Source organism: Fragaria vesca, linkage group LG2 (genome assembly GCF_000184155.1).
Source record: "Fragaria vesca subsp. vesca linkage group LG2, FraVesHawaii_1.0, whole genome shotgun sequence".
In the NCBI taxonomy this organism is placed as follows: domain Eukaryota; kingdom Viridiplantae; phylum Streptophyta; class Magnoliopsida; order Rosales; family Rosaceae; genus Fragaria; species Fragaria vesca.
Window position 1 is genome coordinate 9,900,046 of NC_020492.1, and position 15,271 is coordinate 9,915,316.

At 40.6% G+C, this 15,271-nt stretch overlaps 2 protein-coding genes and 1 pseudogene across 3 annotated transcripts; 1 reads left to right on the forward strand and 2 right to left on the reverse strand.

The window, feature by feature from the left end:
- The first annotated feature begins 2,320 nt into the window (after positions 1-2,320).
- LOC101301735 (probable pectate lyase 8-like) lies at positions 2,321-6,570 on the forward strand. Its single transcript, XM_004290184.1, has 7 exons — positions 2,321-2,530; positions 2,712-2,765; positions 3,208-3,273; positions 4,795-5,437; positions 5,535-5,638; positions 5,731-5,869; positions 5,977-6,570. The coding sequence occupies exons 1-7, from the start codon at positions 2,412-2,414 to the stop codon at positions 6,193-6,195; spliced, it is 1,344 nt and encodes a 447-aa protein (XP_004290232.1). The 5' UTR covers positions 2,321-2,411; the 3' UTR covers positions 6,196-6,570.
- A 281-nt stretch (positions 6,571-6,851) lies between these two features.
- LOC101313770 (putative kinase-like protein TMKL1-like) lies at positions 6,852-9,796 on the reverse strand. Its single transcript, XM_004292339.1, has 2 exons — positions 8,422-9,796; positions 6,852-7,710 (listed from the first exon to the last, which is right to left on the reverse strand). Exons 1-2 carry the CDS (start codon positions 9,794-9,796, stop codon positions 7,070-7,072), a joined length of 2,016 nt encoding a protein of 671 aa, XP_004292387.1. The 3' UTR covers positions 6,852-7,069.
- Positions 9,797-11,582: 1,786 nt separating this feature from the next.
- Positions 11,583-13,543, reverse strand: LOC101302024 (annotated as a pseudogene). The gene has a single exon (XR_183927.1). The product of XR_183927.1 is annotated as a pentatricopeptide repeat-containing protein At5g48910-like (transcript).
- Between the last annotated feature and the right edge of the window lie 1,728 nt (positions 13,544-15,271).

Sequence of the window (15,271 nt, forward strand, 5' to 3'; positions counted from 1 at the left end):
AAATATTATATGTATCTCATACATATAGGTATGTATATGCATGCGCTACATGAAAAACATAGCTAGAAAATGCTAGCTGCAATAGATTTAGCAAGTTATATACATCACTGTACATCAATAAATGGAGAAGGATGAAATACGTATGTATAGTTACAGTTATGCAAATATATGTTAGGCCGAAATGTTCTTGTAACATGGGTTACATACATGCTTAGCTCATATTCGACAACAATTTTTGTTTGTGTAAGTGAAAGGGTAGAGTACGTACGTGACGATGAAAGTGGATGGTTTAATTAAATTAGGTACATATATATCTCTTGGTTTTGATTTGATGCTTATTTATTAACTAGACGAATGGATCTCTTTTACTCACCAACCTGATATCGATCGCGATCATATCAGAAATCAAGCATGAATCCCGAAACTGGATTAGACTATTAGCAATTTAGGAATCATTACCGAATACCAATCAAATCGTTAATCATGCATGGATATGGTGCAACTATAGCTAGCTAGAGTTTGAATCCTGTACGTATGTGGCAATTAGAAAAGAAGTAACCGGACCATATTTATTTAAGAAAATTGAAAAAAATTCTCTTGTCGTAGAAAATCGCAGTGAGTGTGAGGCTAGGCAGGCGCAAAGATGTGAGGGGATGATTCCTAGCTAATGATGGAGACTTCTATGGAGCCATCGAAGAAGACTACTAGGGCCAAGGTGATCGAGACACTGAGACGATCGAGCCCCAAAAGATCAACTACTAGAGTAGAGATTTCTCTGGCAAAATGTCTTGGTCGAGATACCACTCATTTCGCCATGGATGTAGCCAAATCCCATCCAAAAACTTTTAAAGGAATCGAAGAGAAGGGTACGTAACAGATTAAGTAGTGCAGGGATAAGGTTGAATCAAATGAATGGAATATGGTATGGGATTAATGGAACGACAAGTTAGACATCTCGATGTTATGGGCTTATTATGCGTTTTCCATCGGATGTCGATGAAAAATTATAGAAATTAATGGTGCATAGAATTTAGTTTTAGATCACTATGTTTACAAGGCTACCAGCTTCATTCCGGTGTGGAAGTGAGGCACATAATTAATATATATATATATATATATTTTTTTTTTAAAGTTCATATGTAGTTTGATATACACATATAAGTAACTGATGCATATATGATATATTACACACCGCAGATTTTGTAGCTTTTATATATGATTTGAATGAGTTGGAAACTGTCTAGGTCCAAGGTTTGTAGTATTTGATATTAAACTAGCTTAATTAAAAGTAATAACAAAAAATAATCATGAACATTTGAATTAAAGGAGTCATGTTCACTGGATATCATGCGACTTGCGTCAATTGTTGCACCAGATAATAAACTGATTGAACTAGACCCAGTCCTCTCCCCATCTATATGATAGTGAAGTAGTATTAAAGAATGTGAGTTGATGAAAATTAATATACGAAAACGAAGCTAACGAAGTACACAACCTATTGTAAAACTACAATGATTGTAACAGTCAACTAAATTATTTTTATAATTTCTACAATTTCTTATTCGATGCATATGTATAATTATTTAGAGTGTTATAAAACAGTACAATAAAAAATTTCTTGCGCTGTGAAAAAAAAAAAAATCATCAAATAACTGCTAAATACGCTAGACAAAACGATGCACAAACTTGACGATGCCACCCTCAATGATAATCAAAATTCTTTTTACTGTTGGTGTGAATTTTTTTATTAATTAAGAAATACAATAAACAGAAGTCTCGGAGAACACAGTGATTGATTGGATATGAGTACGGACGCTTACCGAAAGAACCGGTGACCTAGCAGATCGTGAAAACTTCAATCACCCGCAACTGCCGTACTGATTGGAATTTCCAAAAGCACACCTGTCAATCCCCCATTTTTAACAATACACTCACCGGAATTTCAGTTACGCCCACGTGGCTACGTGGCGGTGCGCGACCCAGCGACTGCATTGCTGACCCCCACTCGCGGCGAGTACGTAAACTCGATGTTGGCGGGAGGCGGTGAGAGAAAAGGGAGGGAGAGTTACAGAGAAGGCGCGGCACGTGACTGACCGACACTAAACTTTGGCACGTGGCGGACTTAAAAGAGAGATCGAGAGAGAGAGGGGTACAGGAGGAGTCAGTTGGTGGCGGTTAAAGTACGTACCAGTGGTAAAAAGCTGTGGAAAGGATTCGATTCTGGTCGCGGTTAACTCAACCATGGTTGAAACGAGTTGGGCAGACTGGGATCACTTCTCTCGTTTACTATATAAACACTGCTTCATGACAACTTTTCTTTGACTCCTCTTTGTTTCCTTCTTTCTTCTCCTTCTTCATTTCTCAAAGAGAAACCAGATACATATATATAGCTGTGAGATATATACAGAGCAATGAGGTTAGCTAGCTCGAGGGCCACAATGCGGTTCTACATGACTCCCTTGCTGCTTCTTTTGGCCTTGCTCGTTTGCGTAGCGGCTTCCGTAGAGAATGACAAGCCTGTACACTCGAGGTATGCATACATCCTACGCACCCTCATAATTATCTATTTAATTTATTTTGATTTTAAAAACGCAATGCGCGTTTTGATTCGCCTTTGATCTTAGCTGCATTTCGGTGTGTGGAGATCGCAATGCAGGACTCTCGTTGTTTAGGTTCGATTACTGATTCATTTAATTGTTTTCTTGTGACAGGTTTGTGGAAGTAGAGGAGCCAAAGAGCTCCTTCAACTCGTCAATGGCAGACAGGTCAGTTTCAGCACTGTACTCTAGCTAGCTTGGACCATTTTCATGTTTAGTTTCTAGATCTTCAACTCAATTTTACCGTCCGATCCCACCGTCCAAATCACTAGCATACAAAAATTCAAGTCGTTATAATCTAGATCTGGAAAAATATCCACACCTCTTCATGTAGTTGTCATGGCTCCCCTGTTTCATTTCTCTGTTCACTTCACTTACTATAAGTTGAGTTTCGTACTAATCATCATTATCATGCCACTTTTCCCCTAAATCAACTCCATCTCTCTTCACGCTTACCGGGCCTGTGTCTGTCTCTTTGTGCTTACTTTAATTAGGTCGTTCACGTTGCATTAGTGTGTTTTTAACTCTTTACTATTCCTAATCTCGGCTCAATGCACTGTTTTTGCATCTACTAAACGACGCCGTTTGACTAATAATCCTCTGCCTGCAGGTCCAACGACGACTGGAATGAGCACGCAGTAGATAATCCGGAGGAGATCGCGTCTCTGGTTGATACGTAAGTACATCATTTTCCCTCTCTTGTGGTGGCCCACTCACATGACAGTCAAAAAACAGGACTTTTTTTACCTCGAAAATGTCAGTCAAAACAGTCAACTATTTTGTGATGTAAGCATGTTATTGGGCTAAGAACCTAGATTTGGTAAGGACCACTTTTTATCCTGGTGATTTTAACCTCGTCATGGTCAAAAGCGCTTCGTTTTCTGGTGAGAAACTTGGACCTGGTTTGGAATATAACTCTGCAATTTTCCCAGTTACTAAAGAAAGCTTCTGTGCTCTTCTGGTTGGAATTGAATTCCCTCTGTCAACTAAGACCCTTCATTTTATGCGTCTTTAAGGAAATAATTATAGTAGTTTTCAATAGGGTTTAGTGTGTTTTAACTTTTTTGGTGAACTACTAATTGGCTTTTGGATTCTGAGGAGGAATCAAAACAACCATGTGTTCTTGCTCTGCAGTACCATTCTCTCTTCTTTCCTCACATGCCCATGTCCCCAGATCCGCCCCTCCCGCTTTTATTTTTCGCATTATTTTCCTTTGTCTCTTTTCCTTTCCTTATCCAATCCTGTATTGCCTTTTCCATTCCATTACCAATATTGTTTATGCACATTTGCCCTCTTCACCCGTCCATGGCAATTTCCGCAGCCTAATTTCAGCTTCCGCTTAGTCGAGAAAAATCATGAAATTTTCGCTTTACAGTGCCGCGGAGTCTCGATTATTTGTCTGGTCTTGAGAAAAGCAGAGACAGAGAGTGAGAGAGTTATAATGAAATATCTGTTCCATGATCACTAAGATGATCACAAGCTGCATGGGGTAGTAGGGTATAGAAGTTAAAATTTGTTCCCCATTGCTAGCCTGTCGAGGGTCAGAAGCTCCAAAACCAATCATACACATATCACAGATCTGGTGGTGCCATTTTAGTACCAGAAGCCCGAATTTTCTTAAAGATTTAGCTTGTACATCAGCTTGCCCTGGTCTGACATAAACGACGTTGTCCAACATGAACCCAATAAATGACCCCATTTTCAAAGAGGTTAAACCTCCCACCGACACTTTGACACGAGACCAGACTAGCAATAAGTTCGTTCTCACCTCCATATTTATGATTTTTTGCTTCTTAAAAATAAATAAAAAGAAATCCAGAAGTTCCGTATGGACCGTAGCCATCCGTATCATTCCTGCAAATTTATTCACATGGCCTCGACCCTACTTGGGACATGTTACATTTGCTGCACATGTTCATGATTTACAAGTTGTTAGCTCCCGAACAAGAACTACATGTTCCCACACTTGCCCAAGTTACAGTAATCTTAACTTCTTCGAGATATTTATCGAACACTTTGTTTTATTGCGCTAGCGTGATTTCACATGTCAGTGCTTAAATTATAACATGAACATTTTCATACGCTAAGTTACTTGGTATTAACTTGATTTCATTGAGACATTTTGTCGAGCATCTTAGTTTTATTGTAGTTTGAAAGTAACTACTTACTAATAATAACTTTCTCTCAATACTTTCAGGAGCATTCGTAACAGTTCCGCGAGAAGAGAATTGGGATATTTCTCATGCGCAACAGGGAATCCCATTGATGACTGCTGGAGATGTGACCCGCAATGGCAGCGCCACCGCAAGAGGCTAGCCAACTGCGGTATTGGATTCGGCCGCAACGCCGTCGGTGGCCGTGATGGAAAGTACTACGTCGTAAGTGACCCCGGTCATGATGACCCGGTGAACCCCCGGCCGGGAACCCTCCGTCACGCTGTCATCCAAGACAGGCCTTTGTGGATTGTGTTCAAGCGTGACATGGTGATCACATTGAAGCAGGAGCTTATAATGAACAGCTTCAAGACCATTGACGCTAGAGGTGTCAATGTCCACATTGCTTATGGAGGTTGCATTACTATTCAGTTTGTTACTAATGTGATCATCCATGGTCTACACATCCACGACTGCAAGCCTACCGGAAATGCCATGGTCCGGAGCTCGCCGAGTCATTACGGGTGGAGGACCATGGCTGATGGTGATGGTATATCCATATTCGGATCTAGCCACATTTGGGTTGATCACAACTCGCTCTCGAATTGCGCCGATGGCCTCATTGATGCTATCATGGGTTCTACTGCCATTACCATTTCCAACAACTACTTCACTCACCATAATGAGGTGTGATTCTACATTATCCCATACAACAATTTTTTGTGCTTGAAGATAATTTTGTTGCCAAGAGAGACTAAAATTTGATGTTGGTTATTTTGAACAGGTTATGCTGTTGGGGCATAGTGACTCCTACACAAGGGACAAGCAGATGCAAGTGACCATTGCCTACAATCATTTTGGTGAAGGACTTATCCAAAGAATGCCAAGGTAAAATTTCTGAAGTGGTTCTTTAACCTACAAGTAACATTTACATTCCTCACATGACCAAATGTGCTAACCTGAATAATTGAACTGTGCAGATGTAGACATGGGTATTTCCATGTGGTGAACAATGACTACACTCACTGGGAGATGTATGCCATTGGTGGAAGTGCTGATCCTACCATTAACAGTCAGGGCAACAGATATCTCGCCCCTAACAACCGTTTTGCTAAAGAGGTAGATACCATCTTATTGTTAGATACATGTTATGTCGTTAGATTGTTAACTAATTTCGACTATTACAAGGGTAGATTTTTACAGTTGCAACTAAATTGGTGTTGCAGGTGACACATAGAGTTCAGACCACAGGCAGATGGAGGCACTGGAACTGGAGATCAGAGGGAGACCTACTCCTTAACGGAGCCTATTTCGTCCAATCCGGAGCTGGTGCTGCAGCCAGTTATGCAAGAGCTTCAAGCTTAGGGGCAAAGTCATCTTCCATGATTGGCACCATTACTGCTGGTGCTGGTGTTCTTAACTGCCGGTTTGGTCGTCAATGTTAATTCTCAATCCCATGAAAGAAAAAAAAAAAAAATAGAAACAAGAAAAGAAGCAAGAAAGAAAATATTACTCATTTCTTTCTTGCTTAATTGTTAGGGGGCCTACTATTATTGGTGAGTTTGCAGTATTATGTTTACCTCTCTTCTCTTCCCCTATTTGTCACAATCAAATATTTGAAAAAAAAGTGTACATTTTTCCTAGTACATTACTCTGGCCCTCATGAAACCTCAAGAAAGGAGTGTTTATATTCTTCTGCTTTCAGTAGCTTACATGATTGCAGTTTAGGCAATTATATATGTATGTGTTGTATTGAGATGACAAAGCCACATTGTTAGCATGTGATGCATTTACCTAAAGAACATAGGCACATTTCTTCCAACTAGTTTGTTTCAGATTGCATGTTATAAGGTTTTATGGAGCTGTCACAGCTTGGCATGTGGTTAGGGAAAACAAAGAGAAATATAAAAACCATCTATAAGCTAATAAAACAACAATTAATTTGTAGAGTATTCAAGACATTGATCAACCAAAGATAAAGAGTATTTTAGATATTCTTGGTTAATACAAAGAGGATTGGATATATAATGTTTTTAGTGATTGTTTTGTAGTGAAACATATAGGTTATGCATTGAAAAAGCTGCAGAATAAACATGACCATGACCATATATTTTGATATTTCATTAATTCCATTTTCCAACACTGCTTAAAGAGGAAGCTACGAGAAGCATTGTCATAAGTACATTGAAACCATGGATTGATCTTCATATTTGAAATATAACCCTCATATATGAAGCTCTATCACCAATCCATCACAAGCTAGACAACTACAATGCTCAACTAAATGACAGATAATTTAAACATTTTAGATAAGCAAACTCAAAATGGGGTACTAATCTCACTCCTTTCTTCTGCTGGGCTGTACAAAGCAGACCTATTCCTTGGTCTGTTCTCTTCCAACTGCTTCACAACTTCATCCATGGAGGGTCTAACCGAAGCAACTGGAGCGCAGCAACCCATTGCAAGTTTCAATGCCTGAACCAAACCTTCTTCCATGGGATTCCTTATCCCCTTCAATACCTCCACATCAAAAACCTCCAATGTTGTCTCCTCCAGAACTGCCACTTTGACCAGTGAAGGCAAATCCATGAATTCGCCACTCCTTCCACTTTTACCAGGCTTCTTGCCTATCAGAATTTCCAATAGCAAAATCCCAAATGCATACACATCCGTCCGAGAATTGCATTTCTTCATCTTTTGAAGCTCCGGTGCCTTGTAACCATCAGCCTTTGCAACAGCCACCATTTCATCGGCTACAGAGGGGATCATCACCTTGTCAAGCCCAAACTCAGTGAGCCTAGATACGAAAAACTCGTCCACAAGCACATTCTTTGATCTAACAGTCCCATGAGTAACAGGTGTTTCAAGACCTGCATGGAGATATGCTAGTCCTCTAGCTATACCCAATGCAATCTTGTGTCGCCGAGCCCAGTTCAGCACAGGTTTCCCAACTCTAGATTCTGCATTCATCAAACAGATAAAACAGAATATCAATTAATCTGGCATCTAGTGTCCATATATTTAATCAAACAGCATATAAGTAGTACCGACTCAGGATTTATTTGATTTTAGAGCTCCGGTATTGGTCGTGGAAGGAACGTTGGTTCTGAGAGAAATAATATCAGGTCCAAAAAGATACAAGAGTTTCTGTCACTGGGCCTAAAACTAACCTATTGTTGCTAAACTTCTCTGGTTGACTTTCATCAACTACAGAAACTGACAATTTCAGAAGAAAAGTAGGGTGGGAGGAACCTGTAATCAAGTTTCCACTCTTTCAAACCCAAACTTCTGCAAAAGTGGATGTTTTGGCGTATATAATCCTACCTAGGCTGGAAGTTCAGTGACAGGTCCAAGACGATACAAGAGTTTCTGTCACTGGGCTTAAAAATAACCTATTGTTGCTAACTTCTGTGGTGGACTTTCATCAACTACAGAAACTAACAATTACAGAGGGATAGTACGTGGAAACCTGTAATCAAGTTCCACTCAAATAGAACATTATAACAAAGTTGATGTCTTTAATTTCCAACAATCACAAGGGTTCAGAAAAAAAACAATTGGAAGTATAGTACTAACATAAACTTGGAAGCTTCATTCATGATATGGAAGAGAACAAACTATTCTATACAGGCATAGAACAAAGTACAAAATATAGCAAAAGATATCCATACCATGTAAAAGATCATGGAGGCTTTTGAGAGGAAGATGGTCATATATCAGAAGCTTCTCCCCTCGCTTCCCCTGATAGAAAGCTCTCAATGGAATCAAATTCTCATGGCGAATGCGGCCCAATTGCTTTATTACAGGCACACACAAGCTCCCATCTTTGCAACTACCTTCCCTCAATAACCTCAGAGTAATGGTGCCCCCATCTGCAAGCTTTGCCTTATACACAGTCCCATAGCTGGTCTTCTCCAACACTTGTCCTGTGGCATTCAACACATCGTCTAATGTCAAATGCTCACCACCCTGAAACAATATAAGCCTTCCCTGATCACCACCACCATCACCAAGACCCCCATTTTCTTCATCGTCTCCTTCCTCCAACTCATAATCACTCTCCGCGCTGCTGTTCTTCTTCTTGTGTTGCACATACCCAATACAAAGTGAAGCCAAAACCACAGTCCCAGTCATCAAACCAATGACAATACCAGCAATTGCACCAGGACTCAACCCAGTGCTTCCACTACAACTTCTCAAGGGCACCCCACAAAGTCCAGGGTTGTTCCCCTCAAAAGCCTCCACACCAAACTTTGATCCTCCAAAAACTGGCAACACCCCACTAAAATTATTGTGTGAAAGGTTCAACTTGTCAAGTTCCAGCTTACCCAAACTCACAGGAATCGGACCCGAAATCATGTTTTTCCCAAGATCAAGCTCCTTAAGCCCACCAAACTGGGTCACAAATTCAGGAAAGTTCCCTGAAAACTTGTTGTCACCCAAATCAAGAACCTGCAAATCTTTGCAGGTAGAATTGGGCAATGCAGGCTCAGGAACAGGCCCAGTTAACAAATTAGCATGAAGCCGAAGCGAGACAAGATTCTCACACAAGTTCCACACAGATGGAGCTAAAGCCCCAGTGAACAAATTGCTCCCCAAATCAATTTCAGAAAGTGAAGAGCTATAACCAAGCTCAAGTGGGATGGTCCCACTCAATGAATTGACATTAAGGTACAAGCTTCTAAGCATAGAAAACTCCCCTATTTCTCTGGGTAGTGAACCAGAGAGATTAGCAGAGGGGAGCTGAAGAGAGTAAAGGTGGAGACTTGGGTCTCTGGAGAGAGAAAGATTGGTCCAATGGGGTGAGGACATGTCATTGCAAGGCAAAACAGAGCCGTTGGAGAAAACCCATTTCAGGCCTCTCCATTGGCACAGAGGCACAGAAGTGTTCCATGAAGTTAACAACAAGCTTTGAGAGTTACCTTGCAGTGAAGCCTTGATGTTCCCCAGCAGAAGCTCAACATCTGAAGAGGAAGAAGAAGAAGAGAGATGGAAGCATAGAGTGAAGTAGAGCAGAAAGCAAAAGAAGGGTTTCAAAATCTCCATGAATGAAAGCAGAGAGAGAGAGAGGGGAAAGGTGGTAATGTAGTGGTGGGCAGTTCAAAGAAGCTCTCTTTTTTTGGGAAGAGAAAGCTGACAGTGGAGTGTTGACTCGGAGTTGCTAATAGTCCAACTCTTGGACGGTTTCTGATCGAGGAATTCGTACGATGTTTCCTCTCCACCGTTGATCAGGGGCGAAACGTTACACAAAAGCAATAAAGAAATGGTTTTTAAGATGAAAGGTGCACGCCCATCTTTGGAAATGGTAGATATTTGGAGCTTATAGCCCTGTAGGGTTTTGCAGCAGGGGTTTTGCCAAAGCAGGAAGCCACCGAGTGTAGTGTCTTTTCATGGGGGAGGGTGCGGGGAGGTGCAGTGTGGGCTATGGTGGGAGGTTGATCTTGGGGCGTATACGTGGCGGTTGGAGTGGGGGAGCGGTTGATTGAGGGTGGAGATGGTGAGGGAGTTTGGGGTTTGATGGGGGTTTGATACAGGGGATTGGGGATGGGGTCCGACATGTCGTGGGTGACAGCTCTGTGGGTCTGAAACTCAATTGCAAAGGAAAAGGGAGTAGTACAGGGAGAAGGAGTAGAAGAGTGAGGCATAAAGGCCGTGTTAAAGGTGTTGTTCACATGCTGTGAGTTCCACCTATTTTACCCTGTGGGTCACATTGTGAATATAGCATCTAGCATTATAGCTACACTACATCAACTCGGTAGATTAGGTTCGATACATGGAGTCATAAACTAGTTTCGCTTTATATCAAACTAGTTTACTTAATGTATCGATGCGTTAATATACTATGATATATGTTAATGTGTTGTTCACAACTTCATAAAAAGAGCATTATAATGTTCATAAAGAATCTAACATATTCAAGTGAGTCAATAACTGTTATCATGCAAAGAGGATATAAATCAAACAGTGAAAACTTCTTGTTTATAATTCTCAACATAGTTATGCCATTCCTGTTCAAACATACGCCAAATCAGACTGATCATAATGATCCTTTGCATAACTACCATCATCCATAACTTAAAGTTTGATTAGTGGGATTTTGCTTTGTTCTTTATCTCATTACTTGCTGAAGACAATTCTCTTGATCACCTCTGTCCAAAACTTCGCTGTTTTGAGAAACTTAAGTGGAAACCAACTAATGAAAATTCTATAGTACTGAAGGGGATTTTGTTGGATTTTCCTAGTCACACTAGACCACTTGTTCAGCATGGTGGAAACATACTTATGGCCTCTTTCAGTCTTTCCCTTTGAACCTGATGATTTAGGGCCATGATTCAGTGAGCATATGAAGAAACTACTCTACTCCAGTTTAATTTAAAAATGCAGACAGTACATTTAGTTCCTTGACTATTCATGTATTCCATCCAAAATCATCACCTGAAATTCTCAATTTCTTGTTTCCCCCAATTTGAATTGCTCAATCATTATTGTTTAAAGCAAATAAGTCGCTGTCCCAAAGATCCATTTGGTCAATGGTTTGCATGCTATTTGGGATTGTGAATAAAAAGCGTCTAATCATGAACAAGGTTCACTCCATGGAAATTCTCTATCAAAATGAGTACGCATGCAGCATGCTCCATGGTAAGATTTCATGCCATTAAGGACTTTAGAATCATACATTTGCAAAACTAGAACAGTACATACAATACAACTTGTATATGTGAAACTCACATGGTTAGCTTAGGACTAGAATTTTTTATACAGTTCAACTGAATCTAGAATGTGCTTTGAGAAACGTACATAATCTGGATATTATACTCATAGTTTCAATACATTACCAGTAGTCATTGCAAGAGCACAACCCATGCTCGAAGTGGTGGAAGCGCTTACGGTCCCGAACAATGATCTTTCGTTTGTAAATTTTCGAGATTAGCTTTATAGAGGAGTGACAATCCTCGCATATGCGTAGGTTCTTAACAATTAGAAGTGGAGATTGAGGGGCTGTACTGATTAAGCCAAAGGCAACCGCAATTTTCTCACTGTGATAATGTAAAGCACTTTGTTTTTCTTCTTCATCAATGTTGAGCAACAATTGTGTGGTGTTAGGCTTATACCCTTCTAATCTTAATTTGTTGGAAATTTCTTCCAGCATTGAATGGATTTCTCCTGCTCTAGAATGAGATTTATCTTCAACCAGAAATTCATGAAGCACTTCATCAAGCTCAATCCAACTACCTCCAGGGTCTTTCCTAATGTCCATATCTTTCATCAACATTCTCACATTTGAAACTGCCTCCCAATTTCCCAAAGATGCATACATGTTTGCTAAAGCAACATATGATCCACTATCACGAGGAGCCAAATCCATCAAAATCTCTGCGATGCGCTTACCCATCTCAATATTACGATGCACCTTGCAAGCACCAAGCAATGCCTTCCATATAACATCATCTGGCTTAACTGGCATGTTTTGTATAAGCTCTTCAGCTTCTTCTAAAAGTCCAGCACAGCCTAATAAATCGACCATACACCCATAATGCTCGATTCTAGGTTCGAAGCCTACTACATTAATCATGTGGTTAAAGAGTGATCTTCCCTGCTCCACCATACCTCCATGGCTACAAGCACTCAAGAGACCAATATATGTTACATCACTAGGCACCACACCAGCTCTTTCCATCTTTGAAAAACAATCTAGTGCATCTTTCCCTCTACCATGCATAGCAAGCCCACTGATTATGGCATTCCAAGTGATCACATTCTTTTTAGGCAGTTGCTCAAACACAAGAAGCGCCTTCTCAATGCTGCCACACTTGGAATACATATCAACCAAAGCAGAACCAAGCACATCATCGATCCCAATCCTATGCTTCCCGGCATACAAATGCACCCATTCCCCCAAATCAAGCACACCAAGCTGTGCTATCGCAGGCAAGATACTAACCAAAGTCACATAATTTGGCAACACATCCCCAATCTGCAAATCGCGGAACATCTCCACGGCTTCCCTAAAGAACCCATTTTGCGCTTATGCAGATATCATCGCATTCCACAAAACAACACTTCTTTGAGGCATTTTATCAAACAGCTCCCTCGCCGTGCTAAACTCCCCAAGTCTCACATGCCCATCAACTATCAAGTTCCACAAAACCACATTCCCCTCTTTCTTCTTCTCACTCAAACCACCACAATCACCTACACTCCTAGAAAACAACAAATGCGCATCTTCTATAACCCCACACATTACATACATCCTCACAAGACTACTCACAACAAACTCATCACATTCCAACCCAAACTTCACCACCATCCCATGAACACTTTTCCCAACTCGGGCATTCCCTATTCTAGAACATGCCTTCAACACAGAAGGAAATGTGAAGTTGTTTGGTGCCACCAAACCATCACACGCCATTCTATGAAACAAACACAGAGCCTCAAGTGGGTGCTCAGGATCAGAGCTCTCGGCGAGAGCTCTGATGATGGTGTTCCAGGAGAAGCAATTGGGTGTTTGGATTTGGTTGAATACAGCACGAGCATGGTCTACATTTCGGTGACTGGAGAGGGCGTAGAATCGGAGGACTTCGGCAGCGGCGAGAGGGTCGTGGATTTGGCGGGTTTTGATGAAGTGGGCATGGACTTGTTGCAAGTCTTTGAGGGTTTTGCATGTTTTGATTTGTGGGAACTGTGAAGATGGGTGGTGAGACTTTGCGGGGTTGTAGATGGTGGAGTTCATTGTTTGGCTAATGAGAAACAATGTCAAGTTTGATCAACGATTGTGTTTTACATTCTTGGTGTAAAGAGCAAAAAGAGATAAGATTTTTCTAGCTTATTTCTTATAATCAAACGATCTGAACAAGAACCCACCACCTCATTGCTCGATACTAGAAAGAATAGCACTTATCAATCACCCAGATACTAAAAAGTGAGCCTTTTCTAATTGCTTGACTGATAAATTTATGGTTTTGAACTTCAATCTTCAATGTCTTACTTCATTTCCTGAATTTAGTTTGTACTTTGCAAAAAGAGTATGATACCTGAAAATGGAGGGAGCTGGTAGATGATTGAAGCAGTACTGCGGATCAGGAAAGTCGGCCAAGTCGGGTTTCGGGGTTCTCAGACTGATATTTGAACTGCTCCGACACTAACCAAAGCCCTCCAGGTAGAGGATAAGGGACAAAGAGCATTTTTCTAACCCCCTCCCTTACCTCGTAAGATTTGGACACGTGTGTCCACCCCCCAAGAAATATCCCACACTCACATTGTAGAATTTGTAAAACTAAAATTAGTTATGCAAGCGTTGGTCTTAGCTTAGAGAACAAGAACCGTAAAACCCCTAGCTTCGATACTTTCATTACACAAAGTTGTTCTCTTTCGATTATCAAAACCAATTCTTGGACTTACAAGTAGTGCTTCAATTGTTACTTCTCTACAACCTCAAATGGCTACCGGGTGGCGGTGGTGCTTTTTGCTTCCGAGTTACCGTCTCTCTCTCGGCTAAAGGCTGAGGGTTTTCTGACATAAGTTTATTGCTGCATTGCGGAAATCAGGCGCTGATCAAGTTCATCTTCTTATGCTTCCGAAGAGGATTGATGTTTAATGTAATGGGAGAATGCTCTACAGAGTCTATACTATTCTATGCTGCTATGAATGTTTCTTTTAATGGTGTTGTTTATCTTATAAATCTAAGTTGATTCATTATGGAAGCAAAAAAAAAAAAAATAGGACTTCCTCATTACACAGGCTATAGATAGATAGTTGTTGCTGGAGATCGATACAGTTTAATCTTTGGTTATGTTAAATCAGTCTCAAATTAGTTTGGTTAAAGTGAACAAGTAATGAACTAGTCTAACTATCTGGTTAAATGTGAACATGCATTTGTGTTCTATATTTTCTGAGATCCATCTTTTTAATCAAAGGGATGAGGTGCCCGGCCGAGCCTCTTAGAAGATTTGGCTGCATCTTTCGCCGATTGGGTCTATCTACTCAAAACTTGTATGCATAACACACAAGCCTTTGAGAACCTAGAGCATCAGTCCTCAGATGACCGAATTGCAACTAAGGTAGCTTTTCTAGTAAAGCTTGCTAACCCTAAGGTAAGGACTGGAAAAGAATATAGAAAGTTGAGTAACCCAGGATGCAAAGAAGAGCAAGGAATGTAGTGGATGGTGATTAGGGACAAAGGGATGAAGTCATAGAGCTATGGGAAGGTTTGACGAAGAAAACGTAAAACCAACAATCCTTGATCCTCTTAAGGTAAGCAATGAAGTTCCAAGTTTGTTTACTTCAAAGGTTTCTCAAAATCTCATTTCGTCAAGCACAGCGAGGGGTTGAGGTGTTCAAGCTTTCCCGCATATGTAGCCTAGAAAAAAATGTCATTTCAAGTAACCCGAAATTAAAAGTGTACGAGTTAACCATCAGAACCAAGAGCAAAAAGAAAAAAAAAGAAAAACAGAAGCTAAAAATTCGTTCTCTATTGCTATTGCGTATCAGTGCCTAAAAATTTTCATGGATAGTGGTCTG

Excerpts from the sequence above, each read along its gene's own strand:
- LOC101313770 (XM_004292339.1), bottom strand. The coding sequence starts at position 9,796 with ATGGAGATTTTGAAACCCTTCTTTTGCTTTCTGCTCTACTTCACTCTA. Across the intron at positions 7,711-8,421 it reads CCTCCATGATCTTTTACATG|AATCTAGAGTTGGGAAACCT; the intron begins GTATGGATATCT and ends TGATGAATGCAG.
- LOC101301735 (XM_004290184.1), top strand. The coding sequence starts at position 2,412 with ATGAGGTTAGCTAGCTCGAGGGCCACAATGCGGTTCTACATGACTCCC. Across the intron at positions 2,766-3,207 it reads AACTCGTCAATGGCAGACAG|GTCCAACGACGACTGGAATG; the intron begins GTCAGTTTCAGC and ends CTCTGCCTGCAG. Across the intron at positions 5,438-5,534 it reads ACTTCACTCACCATAATGAG|GTTATGCTGTTGGGGCATAG; the intron begins GTGTGATTCTAC and ends TATTTTGAACAG.